The sequence below is a fragment of the Zophobas morio genome, unplaced genomic scaffold (genome assembly GCF_036711695.1).
Source record: "Zophobas morio isolate AGI-343-1 ecotype UQ-CSIRO unplaced genomic scaffold, CSIRO_AGI_Zmor_V1 ptg000030l, whole genome shotgun sequence".
NCBI lineage: Eukaryota > Metazoa > Arthropoda > Insecta > Coleoptera > Tenebrionidae > Zophobas > Zophobas morio.
The window spans coordinates 7,522,897-7,537,995 of NW_026972135.1; the positions used below are offsets into that span (position 1 = coordinate 7,522,897).

The 15,099-nt window shown below is 32.9% G+C and overlaps 4 protein-coding genes across 4 annotated transcripts; 3 read left to right on the forward strand and 1 right to left on the reverse strand.

Annotated features, from left to right (window-relative positions):
• Positions 1-3,251: 3,251 nt before the first annotated feature.
• On the reverse strand, positions 3,252-4,510 carry LOC135137987 (chymotrypsin BI-like). The gene is made up of 7 exons (XM_064067789.1): positions 4,415-4,510; positions 4,228-4,349; positions 4,025-4,179; positions 3,814-3,983; positions 3,679-3,762; positions 3,502-3,620; positions 3,252-3,450 (listed from the first exon to the last, which is right to left on the reverse strand). Exons 2-7 carry the CDS (start codon positions 4,288-4,290, stop codon positions 3,292-3,294), a joined length of 750 nt encoding a protein of 249 aa, XP_063923859.1. The 5' UTR covers positions 4,291-4,349; positions 4,415-4,510; the 3' UTR covers positions 3,252-3,291.
• Positions 4,511-4,868: 358 nt separating this feature from the next.
• On the forward strand, positions 4,869-5,925 carry LOC135138891 (chymotrypsin-1-like). The gene is made up of 2 exons (XM_064068916.1): positions 4,869-5,011; positions 5,068-5,925. Exons 1-2 carry the CDS (start codon positions 4,963-4,965, stop codon positions 5,787-5,789), a joined length of 771 nt encoding a protein of 256 aa, XP_063924986.1. The 5' UTR covers positions 4,869-4,962; the 3' UTR covers positions 5,790-5,925.
• Positions 5,926-6,396: 471 nt separating this feature from the next.
• Positions 6,397-7,258, forward strand: LOC135138352 (chymotrypsin-1-like). The gene is made up of 2 exons (XM_064068313.1): positions 6,397-6,469; positions 6,519-7,258. Exons 1-2 carry the CDS (start codon positions 6,418-6,420, stop codon positions 7,193-7,195), a joined length of 729 nt encoding a protein of 242 aa, XP_063924383.1. The 5' UTR covers positions 6,397-6,417; the 3' UTR covers positions 7,196-7,258.
• Positions 7,259-7,372: 114 nt separating this feature from the next.
• Positions 7,373-8,252, forward strand: LOC135138362 (chymotrypsin-1-like). The gene is made up of 2 exons (XM_064068326.1): positions 7,373-7,463; positions 7,517-8,252. Exons 1-2 carry the CDS (start codon positions 7,412-7,414, stop codon positions 8,203-8,205), a joined length of 741 nt encoding a protein of 246 aa, XP_063924396.1. The 5' UTR covers positions 7,373-7,411; the 3' UTR covers positions 8,206-8,252.
• Positions 8,253-15,099: the final 6,847 nt, after the last annotated feature.

The window sequence follows — 15,099 nt, forward strand, 5'->3', positions numbered from 1 at the left end:
GGGGACACAAGTAAGAAATAAAAGCGGGACAAAAAAGACTAGAAATAAATTATTTAAAAAATGCAATTAAAAGAAAAGGGAGTCAAAAAAGAAGCAAAGAAAGATAACAAATAAAATACGATATAAAACAGCAATAAAAATGGGATAAAAATAAAAGAAACTAATAAAGGAGAGTATAAGATGCCACAAGAAAGCGACAATAGAGAACCAAAAAAAACGAAAGAAAAAGGCGACAAAAAAGCGAACTAAAAATGTGTCAATCAAAAAGCCGATATTAAATAAGACGCAAAAAAAAGAAAAAAAAAATTAATTTAATGCAAAAGAGTGCCACAGAACAAATACAATAACAAACGTGAAAAAGCAACTAAAAACAGGCGAAAAAGCGACACATGAGATGCCAAAAAAGACAACAAAGAAGACTACGAAAAGTGGACGAAATGGACCACAAACAACATGTTACAAAAAAAAGGGTGTCGAAAAATGTGGGGGAAAAAGGTCACCACAGGTAAAATGCAAAGATGAAACGCGACAAAGAAAGGAAAGTCAAAAAAGTAAAAAAGAAGAACGCAAAAATGGGGGTGATAAAAATGTAGGAAAAGAATATTACAAAAAAAATATAATAAAAAAGCAACTAAAAAAAAAGAAGTTAACAAAAAATGCGACAAAAAAGTCGTCAAAAAAGTTATGACAAATAAAGGAACAAAAGAAGGCGACAAAATAAGGCTACATAAGCATGACTAAAAAACCGAGATAAAAAAAGGAACAAAAAAGTCATACATAACGGGGATAAAAAAGTGCAAAAAAGACGCGGCAAAAAATTACAAAAAAAATATACAAAAAAATGGCGAGAACAAAAGCAAAAAAAGGTAACAAAAAAAAGTTCACAAAAAATGTGACTAAAAAAGCTACAAAAAATGGTGATAAAAAAGCGACACAAGACGATAAAAACGAAAAATAGGATGAAAAATGTGGGAGAAAAAGACAAAAATTCGACAAAAAACACCAACAAAAGAATGATAAAAAAATATCACAAAAAAGTGCTTCAAAAAATTCAACTAGAAAAAAAAGTCAACAAATGTGGCAAAAGGATGTCAGAAAACAATTAAAGAGGTTACAAAAACCAGACCAAAAAAAAAAAAACAAAAGGAGCAACCAAAAACCAAAAAAAATTGCAACAAAAAAGACGACAAATGTTACAAGAAGGCGACAAAAAGATGAGAAAAATTATGCAACAAAAGACAATATAGTTAAAAAAGGTGACGAGAAACCAACGAAAGAAAAAGGAGACAAAAAGTTCATATAAAAAAAGCGACAAAAAAGTGTCAAATGAAAAGGCGACAAAAAAAAACACAAAGGGATATTAAAAAAATGGGATTAAAAGTAAAGGGAGTCAAAAAAGGGGCAAAAATGGATCACAGATAAAATACAACTTAAGAAAGCAAAAAAAAAATTAATAAGAAAGGAGACAACAAGACGCTACAATAAAAAAACGATAATAGAGAACCACATAATATGGCAAAAGAATGTAATAAAAACGTAAAAAACAACAAAAAATAGTCGAAAGAAAAACGATAAAAAAAGATAACAAAGAAGATTACAAAAAGTGCACGAAATAAATCAGAAAAAAATGTTAAAAAAAAGGAGTAAAAAGGTGTGTGGAGAAAGACCATAAGTAAAATGCAATGAAGAAAGACGACCAAAGTGTAAAAAGAAGCGCGTAAAAAAAATGGATGATAAAAATAGAGACAAAAGATGCGACACAAAAATGGCAACACAAAAAACCAAAAAAAGACAAAAAAGCCACAAAACGAACCCTGAAAAAATAATAAGAAACGGCCGAAAAATGACGAAAAGATAAAAAATGTAATTGAAAAGGGAGTTACTAAATGTAGCAAAAAAATGTCGCAGAAAAAATTAAATAAAAAAGCCAGCAAAATTGCCTAAAAAAGTGATAAATAAAGGAACAAAAGAGGATGACAGAAAAGGTTACAAAGAAGCGACAAAGATAGCGACAAATAAGGTGACATAAAGATGACTAAAAAACCGATATAGAAAAAGGGACAAAACAGGTCTAATAAAAAAAGAGGACAAATGATTTATTAATGACATGGAATTAAAAGAAAAAGGAGTCAAAAAAGAGGCAAAAAAGATCACAAATAAAATACAATTTAAAACGCAATAAATAAATGGCAAAAAAGAAACTAAAGGAAACAACAAAACGCAAAAAAAAGAAAAACATGTACCTACTTAAGACAATGGGGGCCAACAAATGTGGCAAAAAATGCCACAGAAAAACATTTAAAAACTTAAAAAAAAACAAAAAACAGACTACAAAAAGTGTACATTACAAAAAAGGGTGTAGTCAAAAATTGCCCAAAAAAAGAAGTTAACAAGTCAAAAAAATATAAAAAGAGCGCAAAAAGGCGTGATAAAAATAGAAACCAAACATGCGACAGAAAAAAGGCACAAAACGAGCAGTTAGAAAAGTAACTACAGCAAATAGCAAAAAACGGGCGAAAAATGATGAAATGATAAAAAAATGTAATAAAAAAGCGCCAAAAATTGCACAAAAAAAGAAGCGACAAAGAAAGCGACAAATAAGGCGTCAAAAAGGATGACTAAAAAATCAAAATAAAAAAAGTGCCGAACAAGAAAGGCGACGAAAAAGCCATAAAAATGTTACAAAAAAATGCGACTAAAAAAGGCGTCAATAAAAACGACAAACAGGGTAACACAAAAATGGAATTAAAATAATCTACAATCGGTAATAAAAAAGGCGACGAAAAGGGACGAAAAAAAATGAGATAAAAGATGCTACAAAAAGGGCGTCAAAAAACAAAGAAAGAAGACTACAAAATATCGATAAAAAAAACGTCCAAAAGGTTAAAAAAGATGCCAAAAAAACAAAAAAAGTGATAGGGTCATAAAAAAGCGACAACAATTGACCAAAAATAAGACAAAAAAGAACGACTAGAAAACAAAGAAGTTGACAAAAAGACTGAACAAAAAATGCTACAAAGAAGCCGTCAAAAGAAGTGTCAAAATAAGCTGAAAAAGATGAAATGAAGGTATTTACGTTTGTGGAGAACCAAAACGAAAAAATTTAAAATCGACTTATCCTTTTTTCGAGAACTTAAAACATTTGCAAGATTTTAGGTAATATTCACAAATTGTTGTAGGTGTACAATTCCTCCAGGAGATTTCTACGTACACTTGCGGAAAACGGGTCAAAAGGGTTTAAAATGAATATAAACACTTAGTAAATTTATTAGGAACATTTAATTGTACATTTTAGATACCAGTATTAGTTTTGATCCACTCTCTTACGTACGCTGTACTTGTAAATCCCCCATAGCCGCCTCTCTCACATGCACCACTGTAAAAGCTAGTAATACCAATATGGACGGGATACGTGAAAGCATTGAGAACTAGAGGCCCACCACTGTCACCCTACCAAAATCTACGTCAGCACTAAAATAATAAATAAGTTCCAAAACTTACCCCACATATATTTTGAGCATCGCTGTCTGGATCAGAGTCAGTACAAACAGTACCAATATCTTTACAAGTTTCCGCGACTGTTACATTGGAGTAAGTAAGAACAGATGACCTTACACCATCTAGAATCAACCAAAAATTCATACATCTGCTTAGTAAGTCTAAACAAAACGAAAGTACCTCCGGTATCACCCCAACCAATAATTGTAACACCAGTACCGGCATCAACTTCTTCAGAAGCTAAAAGTATGGGTTGAATATAGTCTAAAACACCAAAACATCAACCAGAAACCCTTTTTAAACACAATAAAGTACCAGTAAAAACCACAGGTTCTGGCAATTTTATCAAAGCCACGTCATTCTCGTAACTCCAGGGATCAAAATCATAATTATACAAGTACTCTTGAGAGTGAAGCTCGATTTGATCGGGGTCATCTCCTGTCGACTTAAGAGTACCCAGTAGTATTCTTATACTAAAAAAAGCACTAAAAGCAAGTGTGTTGTGTAAATCCTGTTTGAACTCTACTCTGCCAGACAGTGCGCTGCTGTCAAAACCCAAGTGTCACTAATAAGACTTCCACCACAAAAAGTCAGTCCAGTATTTCTAGGGATGTATAGACCCACTTGCCATGGAAATTGGCCTTTGGTTGCCGGTTCCCCGTTGAAAATACGCGGGTTTAACTAAAATTTGAAAGTAAAGGGTCTAGAGATGGGACATGCGGAACTTACTTTTTGTTGAGGCAAGGAGTAGACGGTGGTGATGGTTAAAAGAAGGAGATGTTTTGGTAACATTGTGTCGTTCGAGGAAACTTGAATGTGCTTATCAGGTACTATTGTACCAGATTTGATATCTGTTTTGTGTTTTGCAATGTTTTTGACTCATTTTTGAGGTCACTGATTTTGTTTTTTAACTTACTTGAAACCTAACAAAATCCGGTAGTTTTCGTATGATGATAGACGACGAAAAAGGTCGAAGGATAAAAGAGAAAACGGAACCAATACTTTAAAAACAATATAAGTGTCAAAATTTAAAATGCACTGTTGTGAAATTATCTAATCAACAATTTCAAAGATCAAAAAATAAACCTCAGCTGGGTTGTTCGAAGATTACTGGATGAAATAAGATAAAATATATATGGGATGATAAGTGGAAGGAAATACGGTCAAATACTAGGTACTACCTAGAAAAAACGAAGAAGAGGAATAAGAAAAAGTTTAACTATGGTGTGAAGACATGGAGTTTTACTTAAAATAATTATACCAAAATAGATAACTAGAACTACAAAAGTACCGACTTTTTTTATTTACCGATATCGCAAATGTGACGTGTTATCTCAAAAAGGCACTTTATTATTGTTATGTCATTTCAGTTGACGCACTAAGACAGATATATACACACATTTTCTGCTACTTGTTCAAACTATCATTTAATATAAATAAAACACGTAAAAAATTTCCACCAAAATGCATTACACTCCGATATTGGTACTGATCATAGCTAGTACCATTCAAGGTAAACCGTACTATAATATGTTCCTCATTATAGGCGACTTAATCGTCTTTTTACAGGCGTACCATCCAATAAGAGAGATTTTTATGACACTATAGCCTCACCCGGTCAATTTCCTTTCGTGGTCTCTATCGACGACCCAGTGGACGCCTCTTCCGACATCCCTCAACCCGCACACGACTGTCCCGGCGTCATCATCAACAACAACTGGGTACTAACAGCAGCTCGTTGCTTCTCATACTTAAAATTCAACCGAACAGTCAACGTTGGCACCAATGTACTTCACTCCGGTGGTACTAGATACAACATGATCGATTATTTCCAACACGATAACTATACTATCACTAGTACCAAAAACAACATAGCACAAATACGAATCGATGGCCAATTCGAATTCAACGAGTTGGTACAACCCATAGAATATGGAGATTTTGAGGAAAATTCGGCGTGCGTTGAAATTGGATGGGAATATCTTGGCAGCTTCGAATTTCTTGAAGATTTAAGGTTCATAAATCTAACTGCTATTGGTTACGAGAAGTGTAAGGACATTGCGGGAGAGGTACTAGGAGATGAGGACCTGGGACCTGAACAGATGTGTAGTTTGAGACCCGAAGGAGGTGAATCTTGTCGTGGAAATGCCGGTGGACCTCTGGTTTGTGACGGGAAGTTGGTAGGAATCGGGTCTTTCGCGCTTCCTCCGTGTGAAGAGGGGTCTGCGAATGTGTATGAGAGACCGATGGCTTATATTGACTGGATTGAGAGAATCATCCGAGAAAATTAGTGTTGTTTGTAATAGTTAAAGTGTCCGAGATGTTCTATCTTAAGTACGTTTAGATGATTAGGCAACCAACATTACTTGCGCTGGCCATCGATTGTTTAAATGACCCTCAACTTATTTATTTTAAAACAAAGCAAAAGCCTTCAAAATAAAAATTAATTTAACAAAAATAATTTAATGTTCTCATTACAATTGCTAAAAAATTTTGACAATGAAAAAGTCGTCAACATAGAAAAAATATTCATGGACTGTGAATTCAGTTGAAATTATTTCATTGGAAAGAATTATTTTGGTCAAGGTCCTACTCTCCTGCAGCTTCTTTTAGAATATGTACCATACAGGACAATGTCCTGAGAAAGAGTTGTATGTACCTACGTTTAAAGTGTCACGTAATCACTTAAGCCAACTGGAACTATGTACTACAAATGTAAAAGTACTTCCTTCATGCAGGTATCACAACCGTTTTATCGGATATCACGCACATTGTAATTGTCCTTAAGACACATATCTGCTCTACTTTTCACATAGAACACAGGAAATGTGATATCTCAAAGGTTTCTATTGTCTCTAGCGTGATAAAATCACCGATTGTTGTATAAAATACGAAAAAAAGTACCTCATTATAGTCAAAATGTTGCATCTCTTGACGATAATTCTAACCGTTGGCGCTAGTACTACTCTAGGTAAACAAACTCTTCATTCCTGTGTAGAAAAACTAATATAGTCCTTCAGGTGCGCCACCAAATGGTCGAATTTTTGGAGGAGAACTCGCCTCTCCTGGCCAATTCCCATTCATCGTCCACCTAAGTACAAGCTGCGGCGGTACCATCATCAACAAGAACTGGGTACTCACAGCAGCCCATTGCTTAATGTACGTCGATAATCTCACAGTCGTCGCCGGTACCAACAGCCTGCTTTCTGGAGGTGTCACCTACAACGTCACCCAATATTTCTCACACGAAGACTTTGATATCACGACAATCAAAAACGACATAGCTTTGATCCAAATCGACGGCGAATTTGAATTCAATGAGTTGATACAACCCGCTGAATATTTTGATCTAGAGGAAAATTCCACGTGTATTGTGACCGGATGGGGACGTACTGAAGACAACGACAATCCTGATGACTTGCTCTTTGTTGAATTAACAGGTTTGAATTATGAAGTTTGTGGAGATGTTGCTGGAGGTACTGCTGCCGGTGCGTACTTGGGACCGGAGCAAGTGTGTGCTGTGGGACCGGTGGGACAAGGAGCGTGTTCGGGAGATTCGGGCGGGCCTTTGGTTTGTGATGGAAAGCTGGCTGGGGTGGTGTCGTACGCGATGGTACCGTGTGCTGAAGGGTACCCAGACGTGTACTCAAAACCGACGGCTTATGTTGACTGGATCAATGAAAAGATCCAGTCGTAAAATAGGATACCTACCTTGTTGTTTAAGTGAAATTAAACTCAAATAAATACAATCCCACCTTTCTTTGATCTTTTTTATCTACAAGATAAAATGTATAATGAATATGTTGGTTCAAACAGGAAACGAGATATCCAAAAGTTTTCTATTGTGTCTGGTAGATAAAATCACCAGTTTCTATATAAAATGAAAAAAAATAAGTAAATCACTGTAGTCAAAATGTTGCACCTCTTGACGATAATTTTAACCATTGGCACCAGTATTACTCTAGGTAAACGAACTTTCGTAGTAATTTTTCGTCAGAAAACTAATACATTCTTTCAGGTGCACCACCAAATGGTCGTATTTTTGGTGGACAACTCGCGTCTCCTGGTCAGTTCCCTTTCATCGTCCATCTAAGTGGTGACTGCGGTGGTACCATCATCAACAACAACTGGGTGCTTACAGCAGCCCACTGCTTAAACTACGTGTCCGATACAGCCACAGTACTCGCCGGTACCACCAACCTGAATTCAGGCGGTCTTAAGTACAACATTACCCAGTACATTGTACACGAAGATTACGACCCTTGGACTGGATGGGGTGCCAAAAACGACATCGGTTTGGTTCAAATCGACGGTGAATTTGATTTCAACGACTTGGTACAATCCGCTGAGTTTACTGACCCTGAGGAGAATTCTAGGTGCATTGCGGCAGGGTGGGGGTCCACTGCAGATGATGTGGACCCTAAAGACTTGCGGTTTGTTGAACTAACGGCTTTCAATTTTGAGTTATGTAGAGATGTGGCTGGAGATGAGCTTGGACAGTCGTACTTGGGACCTGAACAAGTGTGTGCTGAGGGACCGGTGGGAAAAGGGGCGTGTTTTGGAGATTCGGGAGGCCCTTTGGTTTGTGATGGAAAGTTGGCAGGGGTGGTGTCGTATGCGATTTTGGCGTGTGCTCAAGGGTATCCAGATGTGTATACTAAACCGACGGCTTATGTTGACTGGATTAATGAAAAGGTCCAGTCGTGAGACAATATAGGCGAAATTTGTATTAAATAAATGTAATTTCTTGCTTTTCTTTGATTTTTTGTCAACAGTTTTCCTGTTTAAGGATCAATCAAATTTTACACAGTTGTAGAAAATTTGGTGGTGACATTCGTGCCTGGATTTTTTCGAGAGCTAAAGTGTGGGTTTGAGCAGGAGGGGCCCCCACAATGCTTGCATATTCCACTTCGACCTCACGAAAGCAAAGTATAAGACTTTGAGAGTGTCTATATGTTCTTGAAACAACCACTCGATCGAATAATAAAACCGAAGGGTAAACCGCCGACCATCAAGTGTACAATTGATTTCCTTTTGACAATGATTTCCTGTTGATTTCCCCCGATTTCTTTTGATTTCCTCTGATTTCCTTTGATTTCCTGTGATTTCCTTTGATTTTCTGTGATTTCCTCAAAATTTGTTTACATAATGTACTACAGGGTGATTGTTAACTTTTTTTAACTTGACTTTTTTGTTTTGCCGATAATGATCTTAAATTAAACCTTTTTTTACCAAGTGTTTACTAACGTACGGTGACTAGGTAAGCTGAAGTGCTTTCCCTTTAGACGAAAAAAATAAATAAATAAAATGTATTGTGCTGCTAAGCAACAAACTGAAAAGTTTAAGAAAAAAATCTGATTTTACTTACAAAAAGAACGCTACTCTAAAATCGAGGTTTTAGATGTCTAAATCAATAGAGTAAGTATACGTTCGAATTTTACACTTTCTTGGGTCAAATGTTTGTTCTAAAAGTGGACATATGCATTAGGTTCATCTCTGTATTGTGCATACAAGATCATGTAAAAGTTTGACCTATTAAATCAAACTTATAATAATAACTTAAGTCATCACTTTTTAAAAATTGGGTTTATTTATTTATTATGGTAGCATAAACAGAAAAAAACAAGTGGTTTCATTTATTTTATTAAATGTTAAAAAAAAACGGTAACTCTAAACATAAAAGTAAAGCATTTCTGTTGGATCATAACAAAATATCGCAAAATAAAATAACTTCTTAAAAAATACTTACCCTATAACCTGGGTCGAGATTTGTGTATATATTGTAGATAATGTTGAAGTAAAAAACTATGCTAAATTCTATCTACCCATAAATACAGATGATAACACTTTTAATTTTTTCTTCACAACTTTCAAATTAAGCATATTAGAAAAAAACTTTTGAAATGCAAAATTTAACACGTAAGATTTTTTTTTTGCACAATAAAGGAGTGGATAACGCCACTTGATAAATTTTCAGAGGTAATTTTCCCCTTTAAAAGTGTTCATGGCCACCTAGAATTTTGCACAGTTTCTTACTTTAGTATTCTCTACGATATATACTTGTACAAATCTCGACCCAGGTTTCACATTTCTCATTTCGCATTCATCAATTTTTAATTCGCATTTTACACTTCGCTTTTCCACACTTTATCATTTCTTGTTTCACATTTTTGTTTTCTCATTTGGTATTTCAAGTTTCTCATTTCGCATCTGTCATTTCTCATAACCCATTTCGTATTTATGATTTCTTACATCGGGTTTTTTATTTTACATTCGTCTTTTGTCATATCGCATTTATCAATTCTTATTTCACATTTCTCATTTTTCCTCTTTCCCATTTCTTGTTTTGTATCTTTCATTTCTCAGTTGGCATTTCTAATTTTCCTTTTCGCATTTCTTATTTCTTATTCCCAATTTCGCATTTCTTTCCAACTTCGCATTTATCATTTCTTATTTCGGGTTTCCCATACACATTTCTAATTTTTCATTTCGTAATTTTCATTTCACAGTTGTCTTTTGTCATTTCGCATTTTGTTTTTCGTTTCACATTTCTCATTTCGCATTTTGATTTTTGTTTCACATTTCTCATTTCGCATTTATCAATTTTTAATTCCCATTTTTCACTTCTCTTTTCCACACATTGTCATTTCTTGTTTCACATTTTTGTTTTCTCATTTGGTATTTCAAGTTTCTCATTTTGCATTTGTCATTTCTCATAACCCATTTCGCATTTATGGTTTTTTATATCGGGTTTTTCATTTTACATTCGTCTTTTGTCATTTCGGATTTATCAATTCTTATTTCACATTTCTCATTTTTCCTCTTTCCCATTTCTTGTTTTGTATCATTCATTTCTCAGTTGGCATTTCTAATTTTCCTTTTTGCATTTCCTATTTCTTATTCCCAATTTCGAATTTCTTTCCAACTTCGCATTTATCATTTCTTATTTCGGGTTTCCCATTACACATTTCTAATTTTTCATTTCATAATTTTCATTTCACAGTTGTCTTTTATCTTTTCGCATTTTGATTTTCGTTTCACATTCCTCATTTCGCATTTATCAGTTATTAATTCACATTTTTCACTTCGCTTTTCCACACTTTATCATTTGTTGTTTCACATTTTTGTTTTCTCATTTGGTATTTCAAATTTCTCATTTCGCATTTGTCATTTCTCATAACCCATTTCGCATTTATGATTTCGTACATCGGGTTTTTTAATTTATATTTGTCTTTTGTCATTTCGCATTTATCAATTCTTATTTCACATTTCTCATTTTTCCTCTTTCCCATTTCTTATTTTGTATCTTTCATTTCTCAGTAGGCATTTCTAATTGTCCTTTTCGCATTTTTTATTTCTTATTCCCACTTTCGCATTTCTTTCCAACTTCGCATTTATTATTTCTTATTTCGGGTTTCCCATTACACATTTCTAATTTTTCATTTCGTAATTTTCATTTCACAGTTGTCTTTTGTCATTTCGCATTTTGATTTTCGTTTCACATTTCCCATTTCGCATTTTGATTTTCGTTTCACATTTCTCATTTCGCATTTATCAATTTTTAATTCACATTTTTCACTTCGTTTTCCACACTTTATCATTTCTTGTTTCACATTTTTGTTTTCTTATTTGGTATTTCAAGTTTCTCATTTCGCATTTGTCATTTCTCATAACCCATTTCGCATTTATGATTTCTTACATTGGGCTTTTTATTTTACATTCGTCTTTTGTCATTTCGCGTTTATCAATTCTTATTTCACATTTCTCATTTTTCCTCTTTCCCATTTCTTGTTTTGTATCTTTCATTTCTCAGTTGGCATTTCTAATTTTCCTTTTCGCATATCTTATTTCTTATTCCCAATTTCGCATTTCTTTCCAAATTCGCATTTATCATTTCTTATTTCGGGTTTCCCATTACACATTTCTAATTTTTCATTTCATAATTTTCATTTCACAGTTGTCTTTTATCTTTTCGCATTTTGATTTTCGTTTCACATTCCTCATTTCGCATTTATCAGTTATTAATTCACATTTTTCACTTCGCTTTTCCACACTTTATCATTTTCACATTTTTGTTTTCTCATTTGGTATTTCAAGTTTCTCATTTCGCATTTGTCATTTCTCATAACCCATTTCGCATTTATGATTTCGTACATCGGGTTTTTTATTTTATATTCGTCTTTTGTCATTTCGCATTTATCAATTCTTATTTCACATTTCTCATTTTTCCTCTTTCCCATTTCTTGTTTTGTATCTTTCATTTCTCAGTTGGCATTTCTAATTTTCCTTTTCGCATTTCTTATTTCTTATTCCCAATTTCGCATTTCTTTCCAACTTCGCATTTATTATTTCTTATTTCGGGTTTCCCATTACACATTTCTAATTTTTCATTTCGTAATTTTCATTTCACAGTTGTCTTTGTCATTTCGCATTTTGTTTTTCGTTTCACATTTCTCATTTCGCATTTTGATTTTTGTTTCACATTTCTCATTTCGCATTTATCAATTTTTAATTCACATTTTTCACTTCGTTTTCCACACTTTATCATTTCTTGTTTCACATTTTTGTTTTCTTATTTGGTATTTCAAGTTTCTCATTTCGCATTTGTCATTTCTCATAACCCATTTCGCATTTATGATTTCTTACATTGGGCTTTTTATTTTACATTCGTCTTTTGTCATTTCGCGTTTATCAATTCTTATTTCACATTTCTCATTTTTCCTCTTTCCCATTTCTTGTTTTGTATCTTTCATTTCTCAGTTGGCATTTCTAATTTTCCTTTTCGCATTTCTTATTTCTTATTCCCAATTTCGCATTTCTTTCCAACTTCGCATTTATTATTTCTTATTTCGGGTTTCCCATTACACATTTCTAATTTTTCATTTCGTAATTTTCATTTCACAGTTGTCTTTTGTCATTTCGCATTTTGTTTTTCGTTTCACATTTCTCATTTCGCATTTTGATTTTTGTTTCACATTTCTCATTTCGCATTTATCAATTTTTAATTCACATTTTTCACTTCGTTTTCCACACTTTATCATTTCTTGTTTCACATTTTTGTTTTCTTATTTGGTATTTCAAGTTTCTCATTTCGCATTTGTCATTTCTCATAACCCATTTCGCATTTATGATTTCTTACATTGGGCTTTTTATTTTACATTCGTCTTTTGTCATTTCGCGTTTATCAATTCTTATTTCACATTTCTCATTTTTCCTCTTTCCCATTTCTTGTTTTGTATCTTTCATTTCTCAGTTGGCATTTCTAATTTTCCTTTTCGCATTTCTTATTTCTTATTCCCAATTTCGCATTTCTTTCCAACTTCGCATTTATTATTTCTTATTTCGGGTTTCCCATTACACATTTCTAATTTTTCATTTCGTAATTTTCATTTCACAGTTGTCTTTTGTCATTTCGCATTTTGTTTTTCGTTTCACATTTCTCATTTCGCATTTATCAGTTATTAATTCACATTTTTCACTTCGCTTTTCCACACTTTATCATTTGTTGTTTCACATTTTTATTTTCTCATTTGGTATTTCAAGTTTCTCATTTCGCATTTGTCATTTCTCATAACCCATTTCGCATTTATGATTTCGTACATCGGGTTTTTTAATTTATATTCGTCTTTTGTCATTTCGCATTTATCAATTCTTAATTCACATTTCTCATTTTTCCTCTTTCCCATTTCTTGTTTTGTATCTTTCATTTCACAACTGGCATTTCTAATTTTCCTTTTCGCATTTCTTATTCCCAATTTCGCATTTCTTTCCAACTTCGCATTTATCATTTCTTATTTCGGGTTTTCCATTACACATTTCTAATTTTTCATTTCATAATTTTCATTTCACAGTTGTCTTTTGTCATTTCGCATTTTGATTTTTGTTTCACATTTCTCATTTCGCATTTATCAATTTTTAATTCCCATTTTTCACTTCTCTTTTCCACACTTTGTCATTTCTTGTTTCACATTTTTGTTTTCTCATTTGGTATTTCAAGTTTCTCATTTCGCATTTGTCATTTCTCATAACCCATTTCGCATTTATGATTTCTTACATTGGGCTTTTTATTTTACATTCGTCTTTTGTCATTTCGCGTTTATCAATTCTTATTTCACATTTCTCATTTTTCCTCTTTCCCATTTCTTGTTTTGTATCTTTCATTTCTCAGTTGGCATTTCTAATTTTCCTTTTCGCATTTCTTATTTCTTATTCCCAATTTCGCATTTCTTTCCAACTTCGCATTTATTATTTCTTATTTCGGGTTTCCCATTACACATTTCTAATTTTTCATTTCGTAATTTTCATTTCACAGTTGTCTTTTGTCATTTCGCATTTTGTTTTTCGTTTCACATTTCTCATTTCGCATTTTGATTTTTGTTTCACATTTCTCATTTCGCATTTATCAATTTTTAATTCCCATTTTTCACTTCTCTTTTCCACACTTTGTCATTTCTTGTTTCACGTTTTTGTTTTCTTATTTGGTATTTCAAGTTTCTCATTTTGCATTTGTCATTTCTCATAACCCACTTCGCATTTATGATTTCTTATATCGGGTTTTTTATTTTACATTCGTCTTTTGTCATTTCGGATTTATCAATTCTTATTTCACATTGCTCATTTTTCCTCTTTCCCATTTCTTGTTTTGTATCTTTCATTTCACAATTGGCATTTCTAATTTTCCTTTTCGCATTTCTTATTTCTTATTCCCAATTTCGCATTTCTTTCCAAATTCGCATTTATCATTTCTTATTTCGGGTTTTCCATTACACATTTCTAATTTTTCATTTCATAATTTTCATTTCACAGTTGTCTTTTGTCATTTCGCATTTTGTTTTTCGTTTCACATTTCTCATTTCGCATTTTGATTTTTGTTTCACATTTCTCATTTCGCATTTATCAATTTTTAATTCACATTTTTCACTTCGTTTTCCACATTTTATCACTTCTTGTTTCACATTTTTGTTTTCTTATTTGGTATTTCAAGTTTCTCATTTCGCATTTGTCATTTCTCATAACCCATTTCGCATTTATGATTTCTTACATTGGGCTTTTTATTTTACATTTGTCTTTTGTCATTTCGCGTTTATCAATTCTTATTTCACATTTCTCATTTTTCCTCTTTCCCATTTCTTGTTTTGTATCTTTCATTTCTCAGTTGGCATTTCTAATTTTCCTTTTTGCATTTCTTATTTCTTATTCCCAATTTCGCATTTCTTTCCAACTTCGCATTTATCATTTCTTATTTCGGGTTTCCCATTACACATTTCTAATTTTTCATTTCATAATTTTCATTTCACAGTTGTCTTTTATCTTTTCGCCTTTTGATTTTCGTTTCACATTCCTCATTTCGCATTTATTAGTTATTAATTCACATTTTTCACTTCGCTTTTCCACACTTTATCATTTCTTGTTTCACATTTTTGTTTTCTCATTTGGTATTTCAAGTTTCTCATTTTGCATTTGTCATTTCTCATAACCCATTTCCCATTTATGATTTCTTATATAGGGTTTTTCATTTTACATTCGTCTTTTGTCATTTCGGATTTATCAATTCTTATTTCACATTTCTCATTTTTTCTCTTTCCCATTTCTTGTTTTGTA

What these genes read in the sequence shown, in the direction of transcription:
- LOC135137987 (XM_064067789.1), bottom strand. Translation starts at nt 4,290, where the DNA reads ATGTTACCAAAACATCTCCTTCTTTTAACCATCACCACCGTCTACTCC. An exon ending in AGAACCTGTGGTTTTTACTG is followed by an intron (nt 3,763 to 3,813) that starts GTACTTTATTGT and finishes TTGGTGTTTTAG; the next exon opens with ACTATATTCAACCCATACTT. An exon ending in TGGTTGGGGTGATACCGGAG is followed by an intron (nt 3,621 to 3,678) that starts GTACTTTCGTTT and finishes GGTTGATTCTAG; the next exon opens with ATGGTGTAAGGTCATCTGTT.
- LOC135138891 (XM_064068916.1), top strand. Translation starts at nt 4,963, where the DNA reads ATGCATTACACTCCGATATTGGTACTGATCATAGCTAGTACCATTCAA. An exon ending in CATAGCTAGTACCATTCAAG is followed by an intron (nt 5,012 to 5,067) that starts GTAAACCGTACT and finishes GTCTTTTTACAG; the next exon opens with GCGTACCATCCAATAAGAGA.
- LOC135138352 (XM_064068313.1), top strand. Translation starts at nt 6,418, where the DNA reads ATGTTGCATCTCTTGACGATAATTCTAACCGTTGGCGCTAGTACTACT. An exon ending in TGGCGCTAGTACTACTCTAG is followed by an intron (nt 6,470 to 6,518) that starts GTAAACAAACTC and finishes ATAGTCCTTCAG; the next exon opens with GTGCGCCACCAAATGGTCGA.
- LOC135138362 (XM_064068326.1), top strand. Translation starts at nt 7,412, where the DNA reads ATGTTGCACCTCTTGACGATAATTTTAACCATTGGCACCAGTATTACT. An exon ending in TGGCACCAGTATTACTCTAG is followed by an intron (nt 7,464 to 7,516) that starts GTAAACGAACTT and finishes ACATTCTTTCAG; the next exon opens with GTGCACCACCAAATGGTCGT.